Genomic DNA, 12,705 nt, shown 5'->3' with positions numbered 1-12,705 from the left:
AAAACATGGCGTGAAATGACAATAAACTTTTGTTTTCGTGTGCTTTCTAAACCTTACATTTACATACAGAAATGCGTGAAATGTAAAATCAACGAAATACCTCCTGTTTCGTGAAAACGTCATATCACGCGTATGAAACGTTTGGTTATCGATTTCCCTGCATGTGAAAACTCTTTCTATAGGATCCAACTGCGCTATGGGACGATATATAGAAACAATACATGGAACAATACGGAGTTTGGAGACAGCGTGTAAAAACATGCGGCAAGCAGCACAGCGGCACAGCAAGGTTTCATAAAAAACGTTCCCGAAATTATTTACAGCAATTTTCTCCAATGCTTCCTTAAACGTCAGAAACTTTCTGAACTAATCACAATACTTTTCTAGGTGTATGTCGGCTTTAAAACTTTAATCTATTAAATGCCTCAGGAAGGCAAAAAAGGTTGAAGTGCAACAAACACTAGAAACCATTTGCAATCTTTAAACCATATATGTATGCATGAGTTGCCACGTTGTTAGTGGCGTCCTTAAAATTTTGGGTTCAATGTAAGGACAAGGATGCTGTCGCAAAACCTTAAAATATCAAACAACATGAACTTTTGAACCACAACTTTATCTCATTGCTGTAAGTTTGTGTTGTACGTTGGGGATAACTATAAGCTTTGTTATTGTTTCAAACTCCATTTGAAATTCGTTTGTGTACAGCTTAAATGTACTAGTTATGGTTTAAACAAAAAAATTATAGGCGTATAACGTTGGTCCATAACATTGAAAACCAATCATCAAATCGTACGATTCTCAATTCTATAATCAGAGATGTTTGATTTATAATTTATTTTACTGTAACGATTAGCATCGTAACTTAGGCTACGCACAGTTAACAGCAAAAAATAAACAAAGCAAACAAACAATACAACTAAAACCGTCCCTCTGCATCACACAAGGTATGGCTTGTTTATTAATAAGGCAGACTAGCAACTTACAACCTTGCAACACATGTGGTAACATTATGCTGCACGAATCACAACTTTGCACTCTGGTGAACTTGTAACAGGCGTGGCTCGCTGCAAAAATCTCGTCATTCACAAATCCGGAACCGAGGTCTGCGTCAGAAACTATTTTATTCGCCGATTGTCTTACAGCGTAGGTTGGCCGGTGTCGTCACAATGTAGGATCGCGACTGCATTGTACAAGCCGGTGGGCGTAACAATCTATTTTAGGTAATAACACACATGGCTAGTTGTTAGGTCAGACAGATAGCAGCCGCGGGAGAAACGCAATAAACGAGATTTGATGGCGATGGCTGGCGCATTACTGCACTCTAATTTTAGTCGGTTAAGCAAAAAAGGCTTCCACTGTATACGCAACATGCACTATTATGCGTTATCTTGAAATAAAGTTACAATGTGGTAACAGTGTATTAAATTTATGGCCGTATGTCACGTATTGCTGGAGAAAACAAGTCAGCTTATTTGTGCAGGGTACAAAACGTTTGATAAGGTGATGGCGCCAGTTAAAAAAAAATTGATGGCATTCTTTATAGCGCTTTACAGAAATGTGACAACGCACGTTTGTCCATAACCGGACGTTAACAAAACTTATGCAAGCGAACATTCCAGAACGAATTCATACAATCGCTTATAGAAAAAGTAAACATTATAGCTCGCGTAATATCATCCGATCTCTTTACTGAGCGTATAACTTGTACCTGCGTGTTTAATTCGACACGATTTTGAAATCCCAAATATTTAGGTGATTCAAGAAGGTGGGTCTAGTTTCAAGGAAAAGCGATTTTCGTGACACCCCGGTTTAACAAATCTGCTGGATATAAAATAAACAATTACCATAAGAAGTAATAAAAGAAAGCTAAAACATACGCTTTTTTGTTGGTCAAAGTATTGAACAAAACGGGCACACTGATCCTTTTCTAAGTTACAAAAATATCTGTTTTATTATCAACTTTCTACAGATATAAAATCGAGCTACTGACATTGACTTATGATATGAACAATATAAAACAAATCGAGTGCACACTAAACGTTATAGTTTGGACAAAGCGAAATATGAAACACCGGAGACAACGTACTATAAAAAGTTAAAATTAAGTACTAAACAGAAATATATTACAAATAGCAGCGAAGTTAATGTAGTTCCAGTGTCAAAGCCAGCATAGCGAAAAATGCACATTGAAGATTAAAAAGCACCACACAGCAACGTTTAAGGAAATCATTTAACTTATTAGAAAAGTATTGTCTAAAAAGTCACCAAATTGTAAGTCATTTTTCATGTATCCAACTTTGTCACTTTTTGGTAAATTGTATTCGATAACTTAACAAGGAAATAATGACATATAGCTTATGTTTTCAACCAACACAAACGCTTTGGAGAGAAAGTTTTGGGTTGTCTAATTTAGACAATATTTTGCCGAAACCACCAAGTGGAAAACGGCGAGCGAAACTTAAATGCTAAGGCCAGCCAGAGGAATACAAAGGCTAGCCTGAGCAACGACATCCGAGCACAAAAAAGTGAACGTATCACCATAGAGAAGAGTGTCTAATACCGTATGGTACAACGCTGAGTTTCACGTCATTTGACAGAAGTCCAAGTTGCAAAACAAACCCGACATATCACGTATCGGGCAGATGCTTTGATGGAAAAAATCAGCAGCACACCAGCACTCAATGCAGTATTGTTCATCGCAAAAGGATTTAATCAGTCGACCTGTCTTGAGGAGGTATTCTCTGTTGGTTCCCCAAACACTCCTTCAGCTTATCCTCGGTCATGCTGACGCGCTGTTCCAGAATGGACATGGTCTGACAAATAAAAGTTTACTTTAAATGTTTCCTCAGTTGATAAATGACGTCAATAGAGACGACAGACAAAAAGATTTCTTTTTGATACAGCGTGAGCAGAAATTTAACTGGCATTGAACCGTGTTACAAGAATTTAATTCAGTATGAATTGTTTTAAATACCACATAGCCCACATACAGAAAAAATACTTGGTAAAGTACAGCACTAAAGGTAGAATGTCAGGGTAGAAAGTAAGGTAAAATGTGTCAACACATTCAGCGACAAAACACACCAACAAGAATTTCGAAATTCCTTAAATAAAAAATAAACTCCTTATTGTCGAGTGTATGTGCATAGTTATGATTTTGTCACGTTTTGTTCGTTTCCACATGATCTTACTACCATACACACAATGCTTAAAACTTAAAACTAAAAAATTATATTTAAATTATTTGCATTTAAGGCAAATTTTCTGTTGGTGATAGCAAGAACTACCCAAGAACGTGCGCAGTTTATCAGTCACAATAACCGCTATGACCGGAAAAGACAAATTTCTACTCTGCAATGAGCATTTTAAATACAAGCATGCGTTGCTTTGTTGCATGAATCGTGCTTCAACTAATTCCGGTTAAAAGCGGTCTGCGCCAGTTTGAAGACGTTTTTGGCATATAAGAAAGAAATGCTAAATGTCAGCACGAGTTTAAGTAAATTAAGCATGCATGCTATTTACTAACGTTCTTCCGCAGCTTATTAAAGCCTAATCCTATTTCATTAAAATATTAATTTTCCTTAATTGTATCTAAAGAAAATAACGAAATGCGTGAAAGCGTCGGACGACGATCGCCCATGTCCGTTGAAAACCAGCTGTAATTATTTTTACAACTGGCTCAGAAGGGGTACACGTTCTACACATATACTGTGACATATACACCATTATACCTTTATATAAAAGAGCCAAGACCAACACAAAAATAGACAGAAAGTTTATTTACATCAAGGTTAAGATCTTAAATTTCCGTCCAGTCATTTTGTTGGATAAGCGACCACCAAAAACGTTTTGTGCAAAACATATAAAAAACATTTCGATCCAAGAAAACCTGTAGCACGGCAATGTACTTACTTGTTACCCATTCCATTCAACCTGATAAACCCCAATCATCAAGTTCAACAATTTAAGCCGTTAACTCACCTGTGTTAGCATATCCAGTTGACCAACAATTTGTTCAAGAGTCTGAGCGAGTTTTGGTGGGATGCTGCGTTCTTCTAGCGGCGCAGTTATGCTGGTGGCAAACCTGGACATATCTGGGTCTGCGGTCACGTTCTGGCTGTTGGGAGCGTCCCTGGTCGGGGTTAGGTGCTGAGACCGGTCTGCCAATTGGCGGCGTGCCCGAGAGGCTTGGTCAGCTGGGGTTAATCGCGGGCCTTCTAATCGATTCTGAAAACGAAAGTGGAGGCTGTATTGGATGCCTTCCTTTTAAATTTGAAATTAACCCGGCGCACGTTTTGCAGAATAGGAATATGCCAAGAAACAACTATATCGATAATATAAAAGATTGAAAATTTTTTAACTAACGCTATTTAATTGGCCATGCATTCTAATCTTGAACTTACAGTTGGTTCAGAGAATAAGGCAGGACCAACGTCAACTAAGTCGGTAGGCGCAGAACCAGGTACGTTACGGGGCTCACTCCTCATGTCAACTTTTCTCCGTGTAGTAGGGGTCACCGTGCGGCCGTACCCGTTTGTCAAAATAGGTTTTGGGGCCGGTTCTGGAATCACTTCTTCAACTGATTTTTGCGGGAAGTTTTGTTGGTGCGATTGGGCCGTCAAGCGCTCGGTGACATCAACTTGATCAAAATTGGTTTTCCAAACGATAACCTTAGGAAGTAGATATTGAACAGTTAGACCTATTGACTTCGGTTATTATACTATTATTTTGTTGTTGTTTATCTTATTATTGATTCTGTTTATAGTAATAACGGAGACAAACGTGTATCACGTTTTACGATTTTCACTTGACGTCAAAATAGAGTTATTGTAGAAACATATTTTAATACGACTCCCAAGCTATATAATCCGAGTTACCATAGGTAGAAACTTGAAGCATGCCGAGCAAAATGAGATTATTAACAGCCGAACAACTATTTAAACACTTTATTTTTTCTGTATTTGTGGAGTGAACAGTCATTTCTTACCTGCTCATCAGCGCCACCTGATGCAAAGAATTCACCATTCCTTGAGAAATTTGTTGCAGTGACTGGTTCCTATAAAAATAATCAATGTCAGTCGCGCAATATAGCGAAGACTTAGACATGAGTAAGACTTTCAATAACTGCGCACAGTATGCATGTCTCAACCACTGTTCACAATCTCATTAACGTGCCTGATGCCCATGTAATGTGAAGAAAAGACGTCCTTCAAGCAGATCCAAGATCTTTAACGTGCAATCATTGGAAGCAGTGATCAAGTAGTTGCCAGTGGGGTGAAAGGTAAGCTGATTAACAGGACCGTTGTGGACTACAAACAATTTAGATGTAAACTTTCCTTTACACACATTTCTCTAGTTTAGGAGCCTTGAAAACCAACAGCTATTCTACAACTGCTTTAATTGGATTATTTGCTGAGAATGCTAAACATTGACCTTGATAATGCTGAAGTAGCTTGTTAGTTCTTATGTCCCAAATTTTTACAGTGGCATCAGTGCCAGCAGCAGCAATACATGTCCCACTTGGATGGAACTCTGCATGATTTATAAACCCGCCGTGCTGGAAGAAGGTATGTACACATTCCTTGCTATTTCTACAAATGAAAACGTTAAGATTTTTCAAACGAAATACCAAACATGCAAGAAATTGGAAAGATAAGCACGGCTTTGGATTTGAACTATTTCTACAATAACTTTCAAGAGTCTTATAAGGAAGCACAATGCACGCAAGAGAGAGTTGTTATATTTTGTTATATTTAAAATTGTTTAATGACGGGTAACACTTCGCTTAGCAGTATACCAAACGTGCCTCACAAGAATCCCTGATCAGTGCTTACTGCAAGTGTTCGGAGAACCACTGAAACAGCAAGAGAAGTTCAAGTATCTGGGAGTGCGATTTACGAGTGAATTAGACAGCCGAATTAGTAGAGCAAGTGCAGTCATGCGTGAGTTTCAACATTCGTTTGTCATAAAGTGTGAGCTTTCTAAGACCGCAAAGCTCTCCATTTATAAGTCAGTTTCCCTTCAATTGTCACCCATGGTCATGAACTCATTTTTCTCTTTAAGCTCAAAAAATAAGTTCACCATTTTTGGAAAATATGAAAATACCTGAACTATACTACAAAAAACTTCAAAAATTTTGTTTTGGAGATTATTACTGTTTTCGTAATGGTATCATCAACTTGACCTCTGATCTTCATTTAAAAACCCTAATTTATTACAAGAAGGAGATGTTTTAGGGACTTTTTATATCCCTCAAGTGGTGGAAATTTCAAATCGCAATCACTCGAAAACGGCTTATGCTGTTTAAAATTTTTTTTTTAATTTCAAATTTTTTGAAGCTCTACAACATATATCCAAACCATCAAAATCTATGACTAGTGGTTACAGGGCCTGGTTGATTATAAATGGAATGAATCTATTACGTGATACTGTACTACAATGCATAAACCACATCAGCATATTGCAATCAAAAAATTTTCAAAATTATATTAAGGTTTAGCCACCAGCATTGCCGCTATATTTTTTGAGTAAATTTGGTCATAATAACCAAAAAATGGCCCAGACAAATTTTTGGTCATCTTTAAGATGGTAATGTAAAGTGGACAATCGGAAAAATGTGTTCTACATAAACAGCATTCATTCTATAAATAAAAACGTGCTTGTCATAGAAGTAAACCAAACCAATTAATCAATAAGTTTTCCAAAGCAAGTGATGTAAATTAAGAATTACCTGTCCCATAACTTTACAGTTTTATCATCGCTTCCAGAAACAATTAGGCGGTTGTCAGGAGAAAACCTTTAAAACCAAAAAGCGTCAATAAAATACAGATTCACATAAAATTCCAAGTAATCAATGATCATTAAAACTGTACAGTTGTATGGGTACTTACCTTGCACATCTAACCCAATTCATATGCTGAGTAAGAGAAAACTGAAATTTTTGCCGATGAACAGACCACAGTTTGATTGTTTTGTCATCAGACGCTGTGAGAAGATTCACACCATCACTTGAGAAATTTACACTTCGAACAGTTGCTGTGTGAGCTTTGAAAACAGTAGATTCTCCTTTGCTGTATGGTGGAGATTTTTTGTTTCAATTAGATAATTTCTATAAACAATAACAAAGATATGAAGTAGTTTACTTACACGCTTGGAATCCAGAGTCTCACTGTCTTATCTCTGGAAGCAGAAGCCACTAAATGTCCTGATGGTGAAAATTGAACAGACAATACTGCATCCTGAAGAAAAAAACATAAATTTAATATACAGTGGGATCCTGTTAATCCAAACTACTTTGTTATCAGTTCACTGTGTCGAATGGTGAGACTTTCGAAGTAATGAAATCTGGAATAATGTGATTCTTCTTTATACGAGAAATTTTTAAAGCAATGAAGCAACTCACCAGTGTTGTTTTAAATGAGATGGTGTATATATTCATTTATTTGAACATAATTGAGGACAGTTTGTCATATGACATATCGTGGTGATTCCTCACTACTTTACCGTGGGCTATTGAGTTTAAGCATGTATACTTTCTGGTGTACGAGCCGTTAATGCTTTTTCTGAGCTTGGTCGAGATAATGTTGCGTTACTAAGTTCTGAACATTCTAATTACTACATCATTGAGCAGATGTTTGATGAAAAATCCACATAGACAGATAAAAATGAATGGTAACATAACCATATGCATGTAAAATCACAAATGAATAGAATTACACTAAAATGATTACGACAAGTTAAAGCCGTTGAAAGTAACACAGAAGGAAATAAAAATGCATAGCACAATTTTTTCCAGCACCTTGTGTCCAACAAATCTATATGAGCGCATATTTGGTTTGAAATTCCACACCATTAAGCAAGAATCCATTGAGCCGGTGGCTATAAAAATATTTGTCACCATTACAACTGAAATAAGTGAAATTAATATCTATTGTACTGTATTCGTAAACAGTTTGCAGTGATATAAAAATGATAAAACAGATGCCTATAAAAATCATCTTAAAAAAAAGTTTAGCACAAAGTCTACTTTCAAGCTTAAATTCCCAACAAATCTTGTTTTATTTCTTATTTGTAAAAAGTAAACTGTAATTGATTTAATATCAGTTTACAGTTATAATCTAAAGCTATATATATATATATATATATATAAGTTATATACCTAATTGCTTCATGTTTGGATTAAAATCACAGCTCGTAATGGTATCTCTGTGACCTTTGAATTGGCGTTCAAGGGTTGGATCCTCCTGTTATATAACATTTTGCCAGTTAATGCCTTTGAAGTTAGGGATGGGCAATTCAGAATAATTTACTATTCTAGACTTATTCTGAATACCTAAACCAAATTCAGGTTTGACACCAGATTACCGAATCCTATTCTGAATTTTTTTATTCTAGCAAATTACCAAACAGCAAAACAAGAACAATTTATTATTTACAACAAAAACACAATCAAAGCAAAAAGTTTTTCACTTGCTCGATTGCGCTCTCATACTTTTAAAACCGAATCTTATTATTCGGTTTCAATTGGCATTTTGGATTTGAATAGTTTAGAATGTGTGTCCTCCGAATTCGGTATTCTGAATTGCCCATATTTATAGTAAAATATATTGCATTTAAATTCAGACATGCAAGTCGAAAGACGGTATTATTACGATAGCCCAATGATATATATATGTGTATTAATACCAGGTAGAGTAGTGATATATGTATAAAGCCAGACTGCAGAGTGGCATAGACACACTCAATACCCCGACTGGAAAGTACAGCAGTTTTCAATGAGAAATCGTGCGTGCAGAGACATAAATGTTTGCGTGATGACGTGCACTGAAGCCTCAATTCTTTGTTTATTTAATTACAAATTGGCATTCAAACAAACAGTTCTTCTTTGTTTATGTATTGGATCAATTCATTATAATATGAACGTTGGTTGGAACCACCCCATTTTAAATGAGTCTATTCAATTTTCTAAGATGAATGGTGAAAATTTGACAAAAATCGGATTAGCGGTTTTCGAGTTAGAAATAACTGGAAACTTTACGTATCCTTGTAAGCCTTGGCACTTTTTCTTCTCTCCTCAGAGAGAAGACAGATGTGTTATGGACATTTCAACGATACTTCTTGTCTTTGAAATTCCTGCAACTACATCCTTTGGACGAAATTATGCTTTTCTAATATCAACAATGTCAAATTTATACAATTTGTTCATTTCAAAAAACAACACCTGATGCATTTTTTACCGAATGTAGCTTGTAATATTAAAGAGTTGAAACTGAGGGTGTCAAGTAGCTAAGATGTTATAAGTAGTTATTGAAAGCAAGCGATATCGTATCCGTAACAAGTTATTTTAAAGCAGCTTTTGAAATGTGATAAATAATAATTAAAACTGCAAATACTAAAAAGAAGTTGTTTTGGAACCACAAAGTTAAATAACAAGACTTTTTATTGTCGTTTAAAGTTAAGCAGTCAAAAATTTGTATCTCAAAAAGAAAAGGTTGTAGCTCATTTTCGTGTGGATAAATAGAAGGCCCACCCCTGAAAACATGGGGGTAGATCAAAAAATTATCCAAATATAATGAGCGGATCTCGAGATATTACAGTCTGTTTGTTGCTCACATCATTTGAATCCACCCACTGAGCAAAACAGTTTTTGCCCATAACTCGAAAACTGCTAATCTGATTTTCGTTAAATTTACACCTATCATCTTAAAAACTAGAATAGAATCATTTAAGCATATAAAAAATAGGGTGGTTCCAAAAGATGAAATTTTTATTCCTATTATAATGAAATGACTCTATTAAATATCGGCGTGAAGATAAAGTCTGGCGTTTACGTTGATGAACCTCATGCGTGCAGGTGCCACACTTTCCACTATGACTCAATACTTCTTTTCATAAGCTTCAGTGGCGCACTTAAGGTACGTTATTTTGCATTTAACAATTTGGAAAGAACTTCTGTACACTTAAATGTCAATGGATTTAAAGATAAAATCTGTCAAATTATTTACATCACTGTGCAATCGTGCACCTAGCTGTGCACTACTATTGCATCAGAGCATTTTTGCGCACCGTATTTGTCATTTTTGCTTGTTTGGTGCATCCAATATCTTGCTAAAAATGGGCATACCCTGCAGTTTGGGTACAAAGTACAACTGTACGTATATCTTGTCTATCGTGATAACTGAATGAAACAGAAATCCACAGACTTATTCAATTACTTGTTAAAGTGCAATGAACAAAATATAAAAATATATATGATACTTACTACATAATTACTATATACATACATAAAACCTTTCTGGAAGTAGAAAGCCATCATAAGATGCTAATAGCATTTGAAGATTTTACAATAATTTACAGACACATAACCCATAACTCGCATACAATGTGCAAGGCATAAAAACATGAATGTGAATAACTGGTAGTCTAAGCTACCAGTATAAAAAAAGAAATAACCTAGACGAACCAAAACAATAGCTTAAGGATTTAAACTTACCAGTATTGATGCCATCTTTGTTATAAATATTTGGTACCAACCGTTATCAAGTTGTGATAGCCTATTTCAAGCGACCAAAAATTAACTGAAAAACAATGTAAGTTTCTGAAGTTAACAAAACACTTTCAAGACTCTTCTGCATTTTCTTGTTTTCTACACCAGACTTAGACTTAAGCCTAGCATAAATATTATAGCCAAAATACAAAAAATAGCCTAGCAACCGCGTAGCCTGTATTATCTGGGTCTAGTATACAAGTGCACAACCACAGGATGCCTTTGCATACTAGACCTAAGCTGCTCAAATTGTTGCGACATCTGGTCGTGCACATCTACACTATAGGCAGGGTTGCCATACCGTCCTTATTTCTAGATTTACCCTTATTTTGAAGGTCTGTATCTTAGAAAATACTTTTTCATTCTTTCTAAGAAACGTCCTTATTTATGTCTTATTTTCAGGGCAGAGGTTCCTATTTTGGTCTTTTCAGCATTTTGACACCTTTAGTATACCATGTTGGACCAAAATTTTTTTTGGAAACATTGATTGCCTTCTTCTGCTGTGCACTGTTTATGGTAGTATTCTTCTTTTGTTTCCTAATCGTCCTTATTTTTGAGTCCAGACCGATGGCAACCATGACTAGGCCTATATACCCCTATTATCTTTTGTAGAACTTTTCAAACCGTCTGAAAGAGGGTATAGACCTAGTTTAGTTCTCTTAAAAATTGCAATATGAAAGCCTAAATAGGAAAATGATATGATATTATCATCTCTCAGCACTGGATCCTGTTACTGGAGAACATAAGTGAACTACTGCAGATCTCGAATCTCAAACCAACTTAGACTTAGCCTTGTATTCAAACATACTGTCGTTACCCGCTGTTTGCTGTTAAATAAACGCCGCCAGTGGTACAATCACTTTGTAAGGTTCACCACATGCAGCGCAAACGAATTAAACTAACTGACTTTCTTTGGCCCAAAGGAAAAAAATACTTCGGAAGAAATGTAGGCAAACAAAAGATAAGCAAAAAATAATTGTAGTACCTAAGGCTTGCCTAGGACCATGCAATGTTATGGGAGTAAAAATATCACTGTAAACAAAAACATAGGCTACATTGAACAGTGTTGCGTAGTCTTCTATAGTAATATGCTTGAAATTGTATGTAAACTAAATAAGTTATACTTGAATCCAGATAAATGGCCGATGAGCCTAGGAAAACCAATGAACCTAGAAAAACCAGGGATCCCAAAGCATTTAGAGGTACCCCGGGGACGAGAATAACAACAAATAACGTCTATCGTTATAGAATACTAAAAACAACTGATATGAGTATGTGATAAATATATCACTTAATGTAATATAAAATTGTGTACGACATAGAATTCTCATCTATGGAATCAGTGAAGCATAACACTGCGTGACGTAATCGATTGTTCCCTTGTGCGTGCATTTTGATTCATTCAGTCCTTTTGGTTTTTACGTTCAACGCCGCAACATGTCTTTATGCTGTTGCTGTTACAATGTTCTATCTTGATGTATTCGTTCAAAGAAGCTTCAAATATAATCAGATTATACAGTTATCATTCCTGTGTCATTATTGCTGAAGTCTATCAAAGTTCACTGTTAAGATATACACAAGGAAACAGACTTTGTAAGGAAGCGGGCAAACCTTACAGGCTAAGGTACCATTATACCACTTTTCATTACAAGTAGTTTATTCTAAAACTACCTAATTGGCCCGCACAAAATTGACAGAATACATTTGGAACCATTATTTGGTCCGAAATAATTCTGACTTTTTTGTTTACAGTAATCACGTGACAACGAGCGTCCGCATAACTTGTCATTTCTATTAAACTTGGGGCTGCATGCGGAGGCGGGGTCGTAACCAATGTTCCCTCTAATTTTTCACGAGTCTGAGCAAACATACTAATTCCCTGAGCGGTCCCTTGGGCCACTGTGAGCAACATCAGACGTGCCACGTGCGCACTGTAGCCATTATTATGCGTTTATTTTATTTTCAATTCAGCTTGGATTTCTTTTCTTGTGCGCAGCACAGATTTTCTGTGCGCAGAGACCGTGTCAGCAGTGCGCATTTGCGCACGCGCGCAGCTTAGAGGGAACATTGCCGTAACCAAAAGAACGGGTGCTGCAGTATACTGTTTTCCTATAGCACCATGCTGTTGCTTGCTGCTCAGTGACTGACATACTTCTGTT

The 12,705-nt window shown here is 36.2% G+C and overlaps 1 protein-coding gene across 1 annotated transcript; it reads right to left on the bottom strand.

Moving 5' to 3' along the window:
- Positions 1 to 1,923: 1,923 nt before the first annotated feature.
- On the bottom strand, positions 1,924 to 10,598 carry LOC143460479 (uncharacterized). The gene is made up of 12 exons (XM_076957981.1): positions 10,493 to 10,598; positions 8,159 to 8,243; positions 7,799 to 7,878; positions 7,147 to 7,238; positions 6,891 to 7,070; positions 6,731 to 6,796; positions 5,434 to 5,591; positions 5,176 to 5,309; positions 4,988 to 5,056; positions 4,404 to 4,670; positions 3,982 to 4,227; positions 1,924 to 2,813 (listed from the first exon to the last, which is right to left on the bottom strand). The coding sequence occupies exons 1-12, from the start codon at positions 10,505 to 10,507 to the stop codon at positions 2,709 to 2,711; spliced, it is 1,497 nt and encodes a 498-aa protein (XP_076814096.1). The 5' UTR covers positions 10,508 to 10,598; the 3' UTR covers positions 1,924 to 2,708.
- Positions 10,599 to 12,705: the final 2,107 nt, after the last annotated feature.

This window comes from Clavelina lepadiformis, chromosome 5 (assembly GCF_947623445.1).
Source record: "Clavelina lepadiformis chromosome 5, kaClaLepa1.1, whole genome shotgun sequence".
Taxonomy (NCBI): Eukaryota; Metazoa; Chordata; class Ascidiacea; order Aplousobranchia; family Clavelinidae; genus Clavelina; species Clavelina lepadiformis.
This window is presented reverse-complemented; position numbering and strand designations above follow the sequence as displayed.

Excerpts from the sequence above, each read along its gene's own strand:
- LOC143460479 (XM_076957981.1), bottom strand. Across the intron at positions 7,239-7,798 it reads ATAGATTTGTTGGACACAAG|GATGCAGTATTGTCTGTTCA; the intron begins GTGCTGGAAAAA and ends TTTTTTCTTCAG. Across the intron at positions 5,057-5,175 it reads TCACATTACATGGGCATCAG|GAACCAGTCACTGCAACAAA; the intron begins GCACGTTAATGA and ends TTATTTTTATAG.